This window comes from Lethenteron reissneri, chromosome 22 (genome assembly GCF_015708825.2).
Source record: "Lethenteron reissneri isolate LAM-NWPU_2019-01 chromosome 22, ASM1570882v1, whole genome shotgun sequence".
Classification (NCBI taxonomy): domain Eukaryota; kingdom Metazoa; phylum Chordata; class Hyperoartia; order Petromyzontiformes; family Petromyzontidae; genus Lethenteron; species Lethenteron reissneri.
This window is the reverse complement of record NC_083800.1, coordinates 7,372,599-7,391,581: the sequence shown is the minus strand read 5'-3', so window position 1 is coordinate 7,391,581 and position 18,983 is coordinate 7,372,599. Positions and strand designations below refer to the sequence as shown.

The following is an 18,983-nucleotide window of genomic DNA, read 5'->3' as shown; positions in this document are numbered from 1 at the left end:
ATGAAAAAAGGCATCTCCTGTTGTTATGGCCAACACTGCTGACACCTACCCTGCTGTCATCTAGAATGATGAAATTAGATTTGAAAGTGATTGGGGACCAGGCTTCAGGCTACATTTTCATTGAGGGGATGATATACAGTTATTCACATTGGTGAGTACGAGTTGGTGAAGATACCCATCAAGGGTAATGCACCACTCACATTTAGGTGATCCAGCCAATTGAGGCACAGCGTAGGTTTTTACAATTGTGTTGTATTGCCCCTCGATGTTTTATCAGCTTGTACCGTGTGTTGTTTGGCATGATGGCTGACATTTCACTCCACATGCTGGGAGTTTTTTCAGGAACTGAATTTAGCAGCTTACTTCTCCCTCGATCGTATAGAATTTCCTGCTGCTGATGGTGTTGCCGGTTCTTGATGCCGACTGGCTCGACTCTGACGTAGGCCGGCTAATGCTATGCTTCATTTGGAAGGAAACAGAAATCTCAACATTCGTTAGCTAAACAGATGGATTGTCATATCCTGGCCAAGACTTTTCAGCGTTGCGGGTTTTTGGAGGTTACGTTATTCATAAACCCTTAAGCACAGCTTTCCAGATAAGTCTGTCATTTGTATCGCTTCCTGGATGACACTTATAAATTGTTGTTGGTCGTCTTAGAACCATCACTTTGTTGAAGTTGACCCACAGCCGGTGCCCTGGTGTGTGCTCAGCCACAGCCTATTTGTCAGGTATTTGCAAGCCAAGTGCAGTGTTGATACTTTGACACAACACAACCTAGATGTGGCTGCACGTGCAGTCCAGGCAGGAGACTCATTCCTTCATAGCTTGTCCTTGCTTGATGGATTCCCTGATTGGATCTTCTTCAGTGCTGGAGTGGTTTTGGTACGTTTCTCCTGTGTAATGCCTTGCATATCCAAGACATGACAAGGAAGAAACGTCCACGTTTTGAAATGGTCACACAGATGAGAAAACAAGATCCCTTGGCCTGAAGTTGATGATGAGCCATGATGTTATGGAGTTTTAGTATCTCGCAGCAAACTTGGGCAAATCAACTTTTACTTTGCCTCATCTGGGTTCATTATGTAGTGCCGTTTTATGGCACCCAAAAGCATTCTATAACAGACTGTTCTTTATGTCGAATGGTAAACGTAAATTATGAAAGTTGTCACAAAATTCACTCAATGATACACGTACCAAGGGCCCTGTTTATTTGTGTTTTATTTTTGAAATAAAAATTTACATAGAACTTCAAACTACAGACTGAAGATGGACATACAGTCATTAACAATCGGGTAACATTCTTAAATCGTGTAAAGTAATTTGAAGTATTCAAGCAATTTAATTAATTAAAATACGAACACGAAGCAGTTTCTTTATATTAAGATCCATTCTCAACAATATGCTAATGCACCAAAAAAACACACCAACATTTCCCTGCGTGTGCTATTACAAGAGTAGCTGGTGAGGTTCGCTATGATTGAAAAAATACTTCTGCGAGAAGGTGGATATGTTCCCTGTGTAGACGGCATTGTAGTTGTAGATGAGAGCCTTTGATTCCATCGCCTCAGTTGGGAATTTGTGGAAGTTCTTGCGAGCTGCAGATTTCAAAAGCAAAACACGCGATGAGCCTAAGCCAATACTGTCGCGTTAACCCGAGAAAACCGAAGATCAAGAGGGGAAAAAAAAAACGATTGAAGAATGGTAATCACATTGCGACTGCTATATTACCATGGGTTACGCATACAACTAAGATTTAAAACTAGCCATTCCATGGTGAAAAAAGGTTGCCTTTATCAACTTGAATACAGCCGGGGTGTGGAAAATGTTCAACTCATTGCTAAGCAAGTTTGCACTGCAGGCGCATGTTCGCATTTATACTGGGCTGCAACTCATGCGCGAGTTGTACGATAAAATGTCGAAAACACACAAAACCCAGCAATATGTCTCGAATGTTATCACACTCAGCTGACATTTCAGCCCAAGGGAAAATGTGGTTTAAAACTGTAACAAGCACCTAGTTGTGTGCAGCTCATCTTTGTTGCAGTTTTAAATAACTCAAGGTATGTCTCTTATCTAAAACAGGTTGTTCAGAGTAGAGGGTAAGTCAAATGTCTTTCATATTGATCCAACAGCTTTCAAACACTAATTTGTCCAGCTCGAACAATTCTTAGCATTCAACGATCATGATTCATTGTGAACTCGACTCAAGTATATATTTTTTACTGGCGAATGTAGCACCTCCAATGGCTGCACGTGTCATACGAACCAACTAAAATATGCAGAAACTGTAAACGATCAATTCCGACACGCACAATCTTATTCTCTCAACAAATTATCTCCGTAAAACAATGTATTTACATGGGATAAGAGGATAATGGAGCTGTAATTCTCACCGTTGTTTGGTACAACCTATAAGTGGCGTATATAATTTAGCGACGCGATTTAGCGACGGGGAGGAAAAAGGCAGGCAGACACACCTTCATTCACAAAGAAGTCCCCCATGTAGAAGGCAGCGCGAATGGCGTCTATCGAGTGGGGGTTCTGCAGCTTGATGCTCCACTCAAAGGGGTTTTTCTCTGGGTGCCACTGCACTCCATACACCGGATACTTGAAGGCTGCACACACAACGTAACAGGGGTCAGCGCGACACAGTGGGTGCAGTATTGCTGTGCTGTTACGTCGCAGCCAAAGCCTGGAATTCAGATGCAAGTCTTCCCATACAATTCTAGAACTCATCACTCCCCTCCTTCTCAACTGGTACAGCTGAACTCCGGATCTCATCACCCTCTTCATTCACAACCTATGCTGCCAAAACTCTGGCACTCATTAGCCTCCTATCATGTGATGGACGGATGAGTAGTTAATGGAGAAGCCTTTGGTTGTATTAATGATTCACTCTGGGGCTTGTAAAGGCATAGGGATATGCTGTGGTGCCGTGATGACGTGATGAACTCACTGCGCTATGAGCTCAGCGACCTGAGTTTGATTCCCAGCCACGGTTAACATCAGCGACGAGTGATATCTGAACCGGTCCTGCTCCCACCCCCCAATTCACCAACCCGTAATAACCAGCGTGGTGAAATATGTTCATACTACCCCCATGATTGATCATCGTGGCCAAAACCGTTGATGCCACCATACCTCGCCAAGCAACGCACCTCCGTTTAGCACGGTTGGCTACATACGGTGCAGAAGAAGTCCAACATACATACACACATACAAACAACACTCCCTGCCATCTGCCAGGTCCTGCGGTTGCTGCACGTTTACCTTCCATTGTGGAGATAAATTCGACACCGGTGGAATCGGTGTTCACCGAGATCACGCGGTAAAACGACTTAAGCTTCTCATTGGCTGTGAAGTTCTGCATGAGAGTAAATGCCACAATGGTTAGCTGCCTATACACATATTGAACAACATAGTTCTTTGCTTCTAGATTTGAAGCTTTCGTGACTGCAAGGATTCATACTCTTAGTTTTTTCGGTAAAGTCACGTAGGTAAAAAAAATGAAATTAAAATGAATAAAAATGAAATAATTTCATTTTTTACCTACGTGACTTTACCGAAAAAAGCTAAGAGTATAGTTCTTTGCTGTACCGATATTTTTTTGTCAACACTTATGTTTAATTTAACATGTAGGATTTGGCGACCAATATTATTCACAATAACATTTTTTGAGTTAGACAGGATAATAATACATATTCAGCGTGACTAGCACTGCCTGTGCATTTGCCGGGGTGCAGGCGTAAGGTCACCACCCAGATGTGTGTGATGACGTCACTACCGCGCAATTGCCCTACTGCCCGCGAGCCAGCCAGCAAAACTTTTTTTTAACAATATAGTGAATGATCTTAGAATTAAATTGACTGATTTATATAGGAACACATGGATGAGAGAACATACATAGGTTAATGAGATCATTCAAACCGTTTAAATAAATACTATTAATTTCATTTTAACAAATGCTTGCATGATTGACATTACACCGCGAGACAGAGAGAAGAAAGCATGGATTTGAGATCACAAGCAGGTTAATTCCATCATTTAAACCGTGAAGAAATGTGTAAGTGGGCTTGGGCAGGATACATCCATAAAAGGGATTTTATAATTATTATTCTTTACCCAGGAAATGGTCAAGAATAAATAAGTGGTGGCCTAGGAATGGAATGTGCCTGTATGTACGTATGTTGAACTTCTTTTGCACGATACGTAGCCAACCGTGCTAATCAGAGGTCTGAGGGGAAGTCGGAGAAGGTGATGGAGCAATGAAATCAGCTCGCATGCAGGTGCAAGGTGGGTCGTTAACATTGCGGGTTCGTGTGAGGAGGCGTTGGCTTGGGGAGGCCTTCATCCAGCAGTGGACTGAACATGGCTAATGACGATGAGCCTGGCCTTGCCACCACCCTTTCCTTCTCTTTCTGTTCCGTCATATCCTGCACCCCCCCCCCTCTCTCTTCTTTCCTTCATTCTACTACTCACTCTGTCGATGACCCGCGGAGAATATCGGAAACCCCTTTTGCGCATTCAACTATTGTAACTAGTAACTAATTCAACTAGTCTTAATCAATTAAGATGGAGACTTGTGTTGCCTCCGAAACGTTGTGATTTAATTGATTTAATTTCATTTAATATAATTCTATTTATATTATTATTTTTACCTACGTGACTTTACCGAAAAAACCGAAGAGTATGAATCCTTGCAGTCACGAAAGCTTCAAATCTAGAACTATTGTACTGTTGATCAAGATACCAATAAAATGGTGGTGTTCGCCTGTGATACAAAAACAGTGGAGGCATAGAGGGTTGGTGGATCACACAAATGCTGTGGAACTCCCTTCCCGTCGGTGTCGAAGAGACGATACTCCTGGCTTGCCAGGAGAACTCGGTAGAGCAATAAGCGGACTAATAGAATCTGTCGCTTTTGTATGGGATGCAGTGTTGGGTTTTCTTAGGATGCTCCGGTTTACCTCCCACATGTTAAAAACCCGACTAATTAGCTGAAACTTCTTAGTTAATAGAGAACCGCAGAGCTTGGACACATGTTGGCACCAGCTCGCCGCCTTGCTGCCTTCCAGGTCGTCTGTGGTTTCCTCAGCGATTGCGAGTTGAAATGTGCACAATGATCGGCGTGATATAAAAAGCAAACTAAACGACCCGACTTTAAATCGCTATATCTCTGCAACCATGAACCGCCCATGAATGAAACTCTTACCACTTGAAAGGGCCGGGCATAGAGTTTCAAATGATTACCGCTAGATGCCTTTCCCAGCGCACAAACAGCCCCTAGCCTCAGTCATTCGCAAGACACACTTCCTCAACGTTGGATAGGTCGCACGGGACCCCAAGACTTGGCGCTACACTCTTGGCCCCCTAGATCCACAGACATCACACCCTGCGACTTTTTCTTGTGGGGATACGTCAAAGGCCGTGTTTTTGTGCCACCATTAGCGACTAATCTGGATGACCTCAAAAACAGAATCATGGTAGCGGTGACTTCAGTGTAAGGAGACACTTTGAGAGGCGTTTGGGACGAATTCAACTATCATCTCGATGTTGTCCGTACAGCAGGTGGAGGGCACATAGAGCATTTATAAAATGGTTAGTAAAATTTGATAACTCATTAAACCGTTTGTAACTTTTTGTGTAATTGTAACATGCTGCCATCGTGAAATATGCTGCTTTTAAATGGGGTCCATCTTTTTAAAACACCCTGTAATACATTCTCGTCAAACGTAGTCGCCAGCAAAGTTACTGCATTGGGAAATACGCGGAACTAAATGTTGCACCACTTACCTTCGTCGAGAGGGACCAGTGATGGAAGTTGGCTGTGATGGGTTTCGTTTTGAGTGCGTGCATCACCTCCGTGGGAAAATTCCGGAATAGACGGCTCTCCTTTGCATCTGTGCAATTTGGTACGAAAAAAAATTAAGGGTCAATTTACTGTCATCGTGCTATCGTCGCTTCCGAACTTTGTTCTGCTAATACGCAGACATCGCCACGTTGCATTCGCTAAGCGACTGCGGCAGCACATTAGATCGTTCACGCAAATTGCTTCTCACGATCACCGAGAAACCACAGATGAGCGCGAAGGCAACCAGGCGGTGAGCCGGTGTCAACAATTGCCCAAGCTCTGCAGTCCTCGCCAAATTAAGATGTTTTCAGCTAATTAATAAGTCTTTATACGCGTGGCAGAAAACCGGAGCACCAGGAGAAAACTCACGCCTGCAAGGGGGTAACACTCTATCCCATAAAGATGGAACAGATGATAATAGTCTACACTTTGCTGCGCCGTCTTCTCCTGGAGAGCCACGGTTTGGCACCTCAACGCCCACGGTAAGGGATTTTCGCAACATCTGTGCGATCTACCAACCCTCGCCTCCACCGTGCTGGATTGCAGCCGTGCGCCACCGCCGCCCGGCTTAATAGGTGCTCGCTAAATGGCACTTTGCCTCAACAGTCTGTACGGCTACAGGAGGATCTCTGTTTGTGTCGGTCTGTGGGCCTCACCTTTGGTGAAGACCAATGGCATGGCGTTGTTGCTCGTGTTGGTGTGCGTCAGCAGGTTTTCTCCACTGATAAGGATGCTCAGCTCCTCAAACCCCAAGCACGTTCCCCAAATAGGAAAGTAGTCATTGTTATCATTTGCCTGTTACACACACACACACACACCCACACAACATGAATCACACACGGGTACTGTGACCAGTATCTACACGTTCAGTCCCATCAATCCATCGCTGGATGAGGGTCTCCCTGCGTCTTGGAAGTTATTTTGACCATAGCTTCACCATGCTGGTTGGTGCAAGGTTTATTAAGGTGGGAAACATATAAGTACAGTGCAGGAATGGGGTTTGTAGCACTGTGGTTCACGTACTTTACGAAAAGTGTGGTCCCGGACAGTAGGTATATTTATTTTATTGAGAGAGGCAGTCGGTCAGATGCAGAGAAGAGAATGCAGGTCTCTGAGTCTGCCGCTTGAATAGGTGAGGAGTCTGCAGCATGAATGGGGAGTGGGACGGATGTTCCAGACATTGGGGGCAGCAGAGGAGAATGTTCAAAGTTTAACTTATATAAGCTAAACTAATAATCTATTTTTTTTTCACCAGGCAAGGCTGAAGCAACCTATCCACAAATGAGAGTCCAACAAAGTGGCTGATTATCATATGGAAATTTGTAGCAGGCAAATACTCTAAGGGGCCCTCCATTTAGTACGTACGCAAAAATGTCAAAACTTTACCCCTCTCCCTGTACGCACGCGTACTATTTACACCCCCCTCCCCCCACCTGCGTACGTTCGCTTGACACACTCCCCCACCGAATTATTTTTGTTCTGGTTTACACAAAACAAGTAAAAATGTCATTGCAGGAGTTTTGGCCATTTCAGGAGCGCGTGAATCTGGTCTGTAACATTTATCACAACGCGGAATAGGCAACCGTGGGTGTTTAATGAGCGCCGTTAATGCTTGTCTGTTTTCGGCACTCATAGGCTTTTCATTGCACTTGAGTGGTGTGTGTGTGTGTGCGCGATGTGCCTGAGCATTACAGTCGACCTGTGGCACCTGGGTCTGCCCGGTGACCACCTGCCAGCGGGCGTTCGACATTTAACGTGGCCTCAAGGAGCACATAGCCTGGCACAAGCGTCGTGGTGACGTCACCGCCACTTAGTGGCGATTGGCGGTTGTTGTTGTTGAGCGTTACAACACAAAGAGTGAGCGGGCAGTGCCCTTACGTCTTTGTTCAAACCACGCGCAGATGCAGGAAACACATTTTTTTACTCAATCTCAAAAAGGTGTGTTAATTTGCTTCTCAGGTAACAGTAAAAGGCAGGAGATGCTGATTACGACGATGACGAAATGTCTGCCATCGCTGGCGTGAAAAAAAAAAATCTTAATCCGAGGGCAACATCAAGTCAACATGTTGCAACAATGTATGTAAATAACAATAATAAACATTATTTACCCAGGACAGCCACACTTAGGCTCAAGACTCTTATTTTAAGGAAGGTCCTGCATTGTGATGTTTACCCAATACCACTGACAGTGTATGTTTTTACCCTTCCTTCTACCTATGGGAGGAAATCAGAGAACCCAGAGGAAAATTCATTCAGATAAGGGGGGAGAATATACAAACTCCACACAGAAGGGTGCCCGAGTCAGGAATCGAACCCGGGTCCTTCTTGCTGTGCAGGCGCCAATTGTTTCCACTGCGTCAACCCTGATGCCCAAATCACGTGTTTTGTATGTTAAACAAAGCACACGGTTCGTGCGAGATTGCTGTTTGTTTCGTGGGAATTTTTTACTCGTATACCTGCACACAAGACAAAGATCCCCCTTATAGCCTTAAAATACATTGGGGCAAGTACTTTTTGCGAGCACCTATGATTTTGCTGTCTTTTCTTGGATTTTCTGTTTGCACTCAGTCACATATTCACTTTAAGATGTTTTTGTTCGTGTTTTTGTTTTTTGTTTGTTTTGGTTGCACCCGATTCAAGAGCCGAATGGCTCACAGGGCTATACCTAATAAATGAACTTGAACTTGAAGGTCGGTACAACACACGAAGGAGTGGATGGCCAACACCACTCCCAACAGCCTTTGTCTCCCCAGTGGAGATGTTTACACACCGCACCAGATACTCATTTGACGCCGAGTTGATCTAGGGGAGAAGGCCCCGACCGGTTCAGACGTCACTGTTGTTGGTGGCCATGAGCCGGAATCGAACTCTTGGGTTGCTAGATTCGTAGCTCGGTGCGTTAACCGCTACACTGCCGCTCCCCCCAGTGATACACAAAGACACAAGCGCGCCACGTGACCCACCTTGAGTGCAAGATCAAACAAAAGCCTGGCAGCTTTTGCGTAACCAGACGTTTTCAGGTCAACAGCACCGCCAGGGAAAAGCACCCTTTGAAATGCAAATCACACATTGGTAAATTATTTATTATATATATACTGCTCGAAGTTATTTGACTCTGAGATGTGTTGGTTGACACCACAGACACGGCACTCCCAAACGCTGCTTATAATCCACACACACACTGTCCCGTTGTAACAAATGAGTCCATTTCTGCATAGATTACTAAAATAACAGAATGTTACGCTCACGACATATGCAGTGAATCGTGCGTTTAAGATCGGATTGTTTACTTTTGTACTCATTATACGATCGTGTTATGTGTGTTAATCGAGCAAACTAAACTGCACAGAGACAGAGAGAGAAACGCATAATAAACAATACAATTGGCATCGTAAAAACGAAATGAAACTAATCACTTCTTGATTTTAATCGTGACGCTTCATCTAATCATTGTATGAATTGTGGCAGGCCTAGTATTTGCCAACACCACAGAAACCTTACGGATAGAATCTGAAACACACGTGATCCGGAATTTAGTTGCTTTAAAACTCAAGTGTAATGATTACCCGTTGAGGTAACTGAACAGTGTTTTCAGCTCTGCATCAGACAAGTCGTTCCTGGATGGGGGAAAAACACAAACATTTACAGGTCATGTGAAAGGAAACGGCAAACGGCCATCGACTGTTTAAGAACCTGACCAGACCATGAACCAGAGAGGGTGACTCCGGTCACTTTTGCTAATGAGACTCATCCTGTCCTCGAGTTTTCACCTGGTTACAAGAAATAAACTTGACTTGACTGGGACATTGCGAAACGTTGTGTACCTCGGTTAAATTCAGCGGAGGCACTGATCTGGCTATCAGACCTGAGACATGGACTTATGAGTTGTTAGACAAAAGCATCTCTTGCAAGACGTCTGTCCAGCACTGCAAGTGTAGGCCAAAATTCCCTCTTCTCGAGAGGGGCTGTCTAGAGCCCTCTCTAGTGGAGGCCTCTTCATCCAACAATGGATAGAGCATGGCTGATGATGATGGTGACGACAACGAGATCCTCACCGAATGGGCACAACCCGGGCGCCGGCAGACTCTATGTACTTGACGTATGAAGCCGCGATGTAGGACTCTCCAAACTGCGTGCTAGCCGGGAACACAGCTTGGGAGAGAATACCTGCACGGCAGAAACAGACGGACTTCACCGACTTTGAATCACACGTAGACGTAACGGTGTGCACACTCAAGCGCACTGCGCTACGAGCACTCACGCACTCACGCACTCACTCCCGCACCTCCGATGAGCAGTTGGCTACGTATGGTCCAAAAGAAGTTGAGCAACAACAAACGTCATTCGCCACCAAGTGGCGGTGACATCCCAACGGCGCGTGCAGAGTTCAACATACATACATGCATTCAGTCATCTATGTGTATATGATAATGCAGTAGGAGTAGTTATGTTAAATACGCAAATCTGTAAAGCTCTTGTTTTTTTTTGTCTCGGCTAAACCATAAATTGGGTAAAATGGTGACTATAAACGGCATTTACAGATTAATATGTTTTCTAAAAATGAAAGTGACGTGGCATTCAAGCGGCGTGACTAATAGACGACGATTACGACGACGAAGACGATGATGGGTAGTGTAAGCACTTGCCGATGATGGGTCTGTCATTGACGCCCTTTCGTGCGGGGCCAGTCGGAGCGCTGAGAACGGCCGAGAGGAGTGCGGCGAGCGCCGAGAACAGCACGGCACAGCGGGCCACGCTGTTGTCCTGCGTGAACAAAACAGAGACCCGCGCGCAAAAACCGCCGTGTCAAACGAACTCACCAATTTTTTTTTTTAATGAACCGACACGAGCCCAGGTGTGCGTAAGTTCCATTATACGCGGCGAGTTTGCTTACACGCACACGGCCATATAAAGGGTGTCCCGTATTTCCCGTGGCGAAATTTGTACGGTTTTTAAATTGTTGTAGTCATTTATTTGTTATATCTTAGCGGGGAAAAATGTGTGTTTTGCATACTGTTTTTGATGATACATTCGAGCACTCTTATTCGTTATCCTGTTTGCGGTAAGTTTCTGCGAGCGCTTTGTGTGAACGGCGTTCGCTTTTGCACATCCTCTCCGTGCAGTGTCCTGTAACTACCAACTTGGCCTCGGGCTGCGATCGGATACCTGTCAACCCACACGGTTTACCCCGTATTCATGTGCAGGTAAATTGAGCTTTCAGGTCCATACGGCGTACAGCCGTTTCAATACGAGCAAAATGTAGTTTTTGTGTTTCTCCCTTGTGATGGGACGTTGTAGGATGAACGTTGAGATGTATAAGGCCACGGGGTGACCAATTAGGTCTCTGAATGGGTCTGTAATAAGTTGGGGCACTGATAAGGGGTTGACAGGTATGTGATCGTCCTCGGAAGAGAGCTGCCTCGCTCAATAGGGCCTTGACCGGCTGAAATAAAAAGTCTTGAGTCTGTTCGATATGAGAATAATTAATAAGCGACTAATGTGTATTATGTACGGAGATCCACTCTGAGTGCGTTTGGGGGAATCAGGTTAAACGCCACCTATCATCGAGGCTTATCCGTGGCCAGGATATTAACTTCAGTTCATAATAGCACCATTTGTACAGTAATAAATAATACTTATTTATGGCCGAGTCGAGCAAGGGGAGACCCATGGGACCGATTCACATATTCGCCACTGATGTAAGCCGTGAGCGGCAATCGAATGCCTCGCCTGGTTCCTGACGCAGTGCCTGACACCAGGCACACACAGAGAGAGATCACACGTTGAGCCCACACGGGTTGTTGGGATTTGGGAGTTAAGTGCGTCACACACACCACACACCCCACATACACACCACCTACACCACGCCACACACACCACATACACCCCACCACACGCCACACACACCACACACACCACACACACCAAGCCACACACACCACACACACCACACACACCACATACACACCACACACACACCACCACGCCACACACACCACACACATCATACCACACCACACACACACCACGCCACACATACACCACACCACCACGCCACACACACCACCCACCCCATACACACGACGCCACACACACACCACACACACCACCACGCCACACACACCACACCCACACCACCACACACATCACACACACACACACACCACACACACGCCACACACACACAACCACATACACCACGCCACACACCACGCCACACACACACAACCACACACACCACGCCACACACCACGCCACACATACACAACCACACACACCACGTCACACACACCACACCACACCACACACATACCACACACACACACACCACACACACGCCACACACACACAACCACATACATCACGCCACACACCACGCCACACACACACAACCACACACACCACGCCACACACCACGCCACACACACCACGTCACACACCACCCACACACACACCACACACACGCCACACACACACAACCACACACACCACGTCACACACCACGCCACACACATCACACCACGCCACACTACCCACACACCAGCCACACAAACACCACGCCACACCACACACACACCACACACACACCACCACACATCCCACACCACACACACCACGCCACACACATCACACGCCACACACCACATCACGCCACACACACCACACACCACGCCACCCACCCACACACACCACGCCACACCACACACGCCACACACACCACACCACACCCACACGCCACACACCCCACGCCACACACACACCACACACACACCACGCCACACACACCACACACACCACCAAGCCACACACGCCACACACACCACACACACACCACACACACCACACACACCACCACACCACACCACACACACACCACACACACATCACACACACCACGCCACACCACACCCACACGCCACACACACCACACACACATCACACACACCACGCCACACACACACACCACACACACACCACACACACCACCACGCCACACACACCACACCACCACACACATCACACCACACACATCACACCACACACGCCACACACACACCACGCCACACACACCACACACCACGCCACCCACCCACCCCACGCCACACCACACCACACACGCCACACACACCCACACGCCACACACACCACGCCACACCACACACACACCACCACACTCACACACACCACACGCCACTCACACCACGCCACACCACACCACACACACCACGTCACACACACCACACACACATCACACCAAACCACACACGTCACACACCACCACACACACATCACGCCACACACATCACACACACCACACACACACCACGCCACCCACCCACCCACACACCACACACACCACGCCACACACATCACACGCCACACACACCACACACCACGCCACCCACCCACACCACGCCACCCACCCACACACACCACGCCACACCACACACACACCACATCACACCACACACACACCACATCACACCACACCACACACGCCACACACCCCACCACACACCACACACACGCCACACACACACCACGCCACACACACACCACGCCACACACACACCACGCCACACACACCACACACACACACACCACACACACGCCACACACACACAACCACATACACCACGCCACACACCACGCCACACACACCACCACACACACGCCACACACACCACACCACACACACAGACACACCACACACTATATAACCCCTTTCTCATATAGGGTCCACAACGATGGTAGCTCTCAGCCCCGTGCCAATCCACTGCTGGAGGACGAGGCTCCGTCTGCACGTCGCCTCGGTCGTGGGCCCCGTTGGGCCCCGTTGGGCCATACTTCACCTCGCTGGTCGGTGCCGCATGACAATCAGTTCGATAATCAATCACCGAGGGGTTATAGCCGGAGGCGGGATTCGAACCGAGGTCCATTGATCGGCATCGTAGCGCAGTGCGACAACGCTCACGCGCACAAAGACAAAGGTCCCCCGTGTAGCCTCGACAGACTGGAGGGGCAAGTGCTGTTATAGCGAGCACCACGCCCGACCGCCTTTGTCTCCCCAGTGGCAATGTTTACACGCCGCACTCATTTGAGGCCGAGTCGACCTAGGGGAGGGCCCGGGACCGGTTCAGACAATCGTCACTGGGTGTGTTTGGCCGTGAGCGGGAATCGAACACCCGTTCGCCGGGTTCGTAGCGCTAACCGCTATCCCACCGCTCCCCGCACACGAGGTTTACACACCGACACACACACACGAGAACGACTGCGTTACGATCTCATTGACGCAGAAGGGCGATCGAGCGCATTAGCGGAAGCCGACGGCGAGCAAAGCCGACACACAACGCTCGCTCGTCATTGGATGACGACAGACAGACAAACAAACACAGGTCGTCGTCCTCGTCCGACTCACGTGCATCGTCCAGGAGCGCCGATGCTGCCGATGACGATGAGACACCGTCCGTTATCGCTGTGTGTGTGTGTGTGTGGGGTATCCGGGGTTCCTTCTCCCCCTTAAGTGCTCGTCCCAGGCAAAGCAACTCCCTCCCCGTGTCTCTCTCCCTCCCCGTGTGAGCGAGCGAGCGAGAGAGAGAAGCAATGTCCGCGACACGAGCTCCCCCTTGCGTCCGATGCCGTCACTGCGTGGTCGTGTTGACGAGGGCACGTTCAAGTTCAATTATTAGGTATAGCCCTGTGAGCCATTCAGCTCTTGAATCGGGTGCAACCGCAACAAACAAAAAACAAAAACATGAACAAAAAACATCTTAAAGTGAATATGTGACTAAGTGCAAACAGAAAATTCAAGAAAAGACAGCAAAAATATTGCAGAAAAAACACCGTACACCAACGCTGTGTGCAAAAATCTCAGTGGGATGCAAGTCAAACAACAACAACCACAAGACAGCTTAGATTAAGGCCATCAGTCTAACTCTGTACTACAACAAACAAACATGGCTAAACCAATACACTTTTCGAAATCACCAAAATAAAGCCATGAAAGCAATGAAAAAGCAACCATAGGAACTGTGACGGAATTTTCACAATAAATGGCATAAACAACATCTACTACCAAAACCCTGCAGCCATAGCTGGCTGCATGAGTCACTCCACAACAGCAGGAGCATCAATCGGAGTATTGTCATTTTTCAATGCACCTTTAAGATCAGCACACTAAATCAAAACACAGGTCATACTTTGTAGCGATCATCCGGAGCGAAACATTTAATTTTAGGTCACTGAATAGCACTGGCAGCTAGGGGTGTACAACTCCTCTAGAGCAGTTTTGAGTGAAGATCTCATAGGTAGTGACTCAAGTTTCAATTTATTTGCAACAGCATTCCAGACCCTGGGGGCATCAATAGCAAAGGCCCTTCCTCCAGTATATGTACGGCAATAGGGAATATTAAGCTGGTAAATGAGTGTAGACCTTAGGTCAAATTTGTTCTTTGAAACAGAGACGAGATTGAGCAGGTAATCTGCAGATTTTTTTGCAAGTACATCATGAATAAATAAGATCTGGTGCACAAGCCGTCGAACATTCAGAGATGTTAAGTTTGACCCAATGTAGAGATCACAGTGGTGAGTCCTATATGGGCAGTTCAATGCAAATCTTAAGGCCGAGTGATACATTGAGTCAAGCTTCTTCAGTACAGTACTTGGGGCTGATTTATACACAATGTCACAGTAATCAAGTAGAGGCAGTATGGTAGCTTTAATCAATTCCAAACGGAACATAGGAGGGAAGCAGTGCTTGTGTCGATATAGAAAACCCATTTTAATTTTTGTCTTTTTCCCAATATAATCAATGTGATCTTCAAAATTCAGTTTTGAATCCAGGATGACCCCAAGATACTTATAGATCTTGACTTGCTCTATTTGATCATTATTTAAGGAATGTAATTGGGGGAAAATAACTTCCCGCTTTAGTCCTGGTGAGAAGCATAGCACCTTGGTTTTGGCAGGATTTAGGACTAGTTTAAGAGCAACTAGCTGATGTTGTAGTTTGTTGAAATCACTCTGGAGCTTAGCAATCACGTCATCCGGAGAGCGGCCAGCAGTAATTAGTACCGTGTCATCTGCAAAAAGATTTACCCTGGAATAATCCAGTTCAGTGCCCAAGTCATTTACATAAAAAGAGAACAAGAGGGGGCCGAGAATGGAACCCTGTGGAACCCCTTTTGTTATCTTAACACTGTTTGACCTCCAACCCTCTGTGAATACAGTTTGGGTGCGAGAAAAGAGGTAATTTTTTAACCATTTTACTGTGTTTTCGGAAAAACCGAGGCAACTTATTTTACTAAGCAGGATGTTGTGGTCTACTGTATCAAAAGCTTTGGACAAGTCAAGAAAAAGACAGGCGCAGTACTGCTTATTATCAAGGCTACTGTAAATGTGATTCAGAGAGTCTAATGCAGCAGATGTGGTGCTGTATTTTTTTCGAAACCCAGATTGTTTTAGATGTAATAGATTGTTGGCGGACAGGAAACTGCTAATTTGGTAGGTCAATAATTTTTCAAAAATTTTCATCAACGGGGACAAAATTGAGATAGGTCGGTAGTTATTTGGATCATCTTTAGGGCCCCCTTTGTGAAGTGGACAAACATAGGAATGTTTCCATTCTAGAGGAACTGATGCTTCTTTGATGGACAGGTGAAAATGGGCTATAGGTTTGTATATTAGGTGACCAACACTTAGTAGAGCAAAGACGGGAATACTATCTGCTCCGGTAGAGGAGGACCCTTTGAGGTAGGACAGTTGTTTCAGAACATTACTTTCGTGGATTGGCTGAAAACTAAATTCGCTTAATGTTTGGATAGGGGTGTAGGAATTTGCATGAGCAGGGGTGACTCCCAATACATTATCAAATAGGGTACCAGCTTCAGAAAAATGAAGGTTAAAATTGTCAACTATTTTTTGGGGATCTGAAAAATATTCCCCATTTCGGTTAAGCTGAACGGGCAGATGATCTGTTTTGGATGCCTTTTCGATACATTTGATTGTTTTCCAGAAAATCCTGGCATTTCCATGAGATTCAAGGAGAGTGGAAGAGAAGTAGTTATTTTTTGCATGTCGTATTTTTTTGACGCATCTATTCCTTAAAATCCTGTATTCTAGCCAGTCATTGACCAAATTACTTTTCTGAGCACATGCCCAAGCCTTGTCCCTAGTTTTCATGAGCTTTGTAATCAAAGGGTCAAACCATGGTGGACGGTTGCCTTTAGTTTTAAATTTAACCAACGGAGCATGTTTATTAAGAATTTGGAGAAACGTGTACCTGAAGATCTCCCAAGCCGTAGTCAGGTTTTGAATATCACAGACCTTGTCAATATCCGAGTGAAGCACATCATTAGTAAATGCCTGAGTGCTGAAGTGTCTCATGGAGTGCTTCTCAACCAATTTAGGGGGGGCTTTGGGTCTGGCTGATGATCTCACCCCAAAAATGAAGGAGTGACCACTAAGGTTATTACCTAGAACACCAGTCAGTGCGAAATTGTGAGGGGCATTTGTCAATAGGACGTCAAGCAGAGATGACTGTCCCGGATTTTTTAGGTTGGGTCTTGTGGGGACATTTATTAATTGAAACAGGTTAAATTCATCTGCAAAATTTGTGGCCACGGCCGGCGGGTTTAGCCAATTCCAATTTAGATCACCCACTAAAACTATTTCACCTTTAGGGAGGCCCCCAAGAAGCTCTCTCAGTGCAGATGCAGCTTCAACATCCTTCCCACTAGGCGGTCTATAGCAGCACACTACCAATATGTGTTGATTATTAGGGAGAGTTATTCTGAGAGCCAGACCTTCAAAGCAACATTTTTTAAACAAGGAGTGAGCTGGTGAACATGCAATAGTATTACGAACATAGATGGCAATTCCACCTCCTTTAGATCCTCGGTCAAGCCGAAAAAGATTGTAGTTGTCAATCGTAATCTGCAAGTCATTGACGGCAGGAGTGAGAAATGTTTCTGTTAGGCAAAATATGTCCGGGTCAACATTTGCTACTTCTAGTTTTAGTTGACTTAATTTAATCAAAAGCCCTCTGATGTTGACATGTAGAACACCAACACCTTTTCTGCCAGAAAAATCTACTGAATTATATGAGTTCTTTACATTTGGTCCAGGATGAAGCTCAATACCACCCAGAAATAAGAAAAGTAGAATTAATAGTTTGCACAGGTATTTTCTGTGAAAGGATGAAGAGCGACGAACCTTGGACGAATAGCAGCAGCTCGCAGATGGTGTTATTTTTAAGAGCAGAATGAAGTTTGGAAGGAGTGCTGGTGAAGTAATGGGACAAAGATAGGGTTTAAAAGGATATAATGATGGAGTGTAGAAGTGTCTATAAGTTGTTTCATTAGCAGGTGTAGTTGCAAATTTAGCAATACGTGAAGTAACGCGGGTAGCCGTTTGTAGAGTTGGGTGTGGCACTAGATATGGCCGGGAGGGACAGTAGTAAGATACACAGCAGGTGAATTGACATCTTTAAAACACTAAATTTAAACACACACACAGCTCACTCACACGCAGCTCACCCTCACCCACTCTCACGCACAGCCCACACCCATGCAGCACAACGCACACGCGGCCGCACACGCCGCCGCCATCTTGCTGCTGTTGTTGTTGCAGCTGCTGTTGTTGCTGCAGCTGCTGTTGCTTCAGCTGCTGTTGTTGTTGCAGCTGCTGTTGTTGTTGCAGCTGCTGTTGTTGTTGCAGCTGCTGCTGTTGTTGCTGCAGCTGCTGCTGTTGTTGCTGCAGCTGCTGTTGTTGCTGCAGCTGCTGCTGCTGCTATTGCAGCTGCTGCTGTTGTTGTTGTTGCAGCTGCTGCTGTTGCTGCTGCAGCTGCTGCTGCTGCAGCTGCTGTTGCTGCAGCTGCTGTTGTTGCTGCAGCTGCTGTTGTTGTTGTAGCTGCTGTTGTTGTAGCTGCTGTAGCAGCTGCAGTCGCAGGAGTCATACACGAAGCAGCCGCAGCTGTGTGTACTACAGCAGAGCAGCAGCGGCCGTGCGGCCTGGAGGCGCCGAGGCTGAATAGTTGCGTGATGTGGACGTGGAGACGAGATGTTTGGCTCATCAGCTTCATTGTTCTGCTTCCATTGACGAGCGCCCTCCACGTGGGCCCCGACGTAGGCCT

At 46.7% G+C, this 18,983-nt stretch overlaps 1 protein-coding gene across 1 annotated transcript; it reads right to left on the bottom strand.

Moving 5' to 3' along the window:
• Positions 1–1,201: 1,201 nt before the first annotated feature.
• LOC133345582 (gamma-glutamyl hydrolase-like) lies at positions 1,202–14,430 on the bottom strand. Its single transcript, XM_061556488.1, has 10 exons — positions 14,271–14,430; positions 10,498–10,615; positions 9,907–10,018; positions 9,418–9,468; positions 8,815–8,899; positions 6,508–6,646; positions 5,794–5,900; positions 3,271–3,364; positions 2,478–2,615; positions 1,202–1,595 (listed from the first exon to the last, which is right to left on the bottom strand). The coding sequence occupies exons 1-10, from the start codon at positions 14,274–14,276 to the stop codon at positions 1,447–1,449; spliced, it is 999 nt and encodes a 332-aa protein (XP_061412472.1). The 5' UTR covers positions 14,277–14,430; the 3' UTR covers positions 1,202–1,446.
• Between the last annotated feature and the right edge of the window lie 4,553 nt (positions 14,431–18,983).

What these genes read in the sequence shown, in the direction of transcription:
- LOC133345582 (XM_061556488.1), bottom strand. An exon ending in TGTTTGATCTTGCACTCAAG is followed by an intron (nt 6,647 to 8,814) that starts GTGGGTCACGTG and finishes TGTGTGTAACAG; the next exon opens with GCAAATGATAACAATGACTA. An exon ending in GCCATTGGTCTTCACCAAAG is followed by an intron (nt 5,901 to 6,507) that starts GTGAGGCCCACA and finishes CAAATTGCACAG; the next exon opens with ATGCAAAGGAGAGCCGTCTA.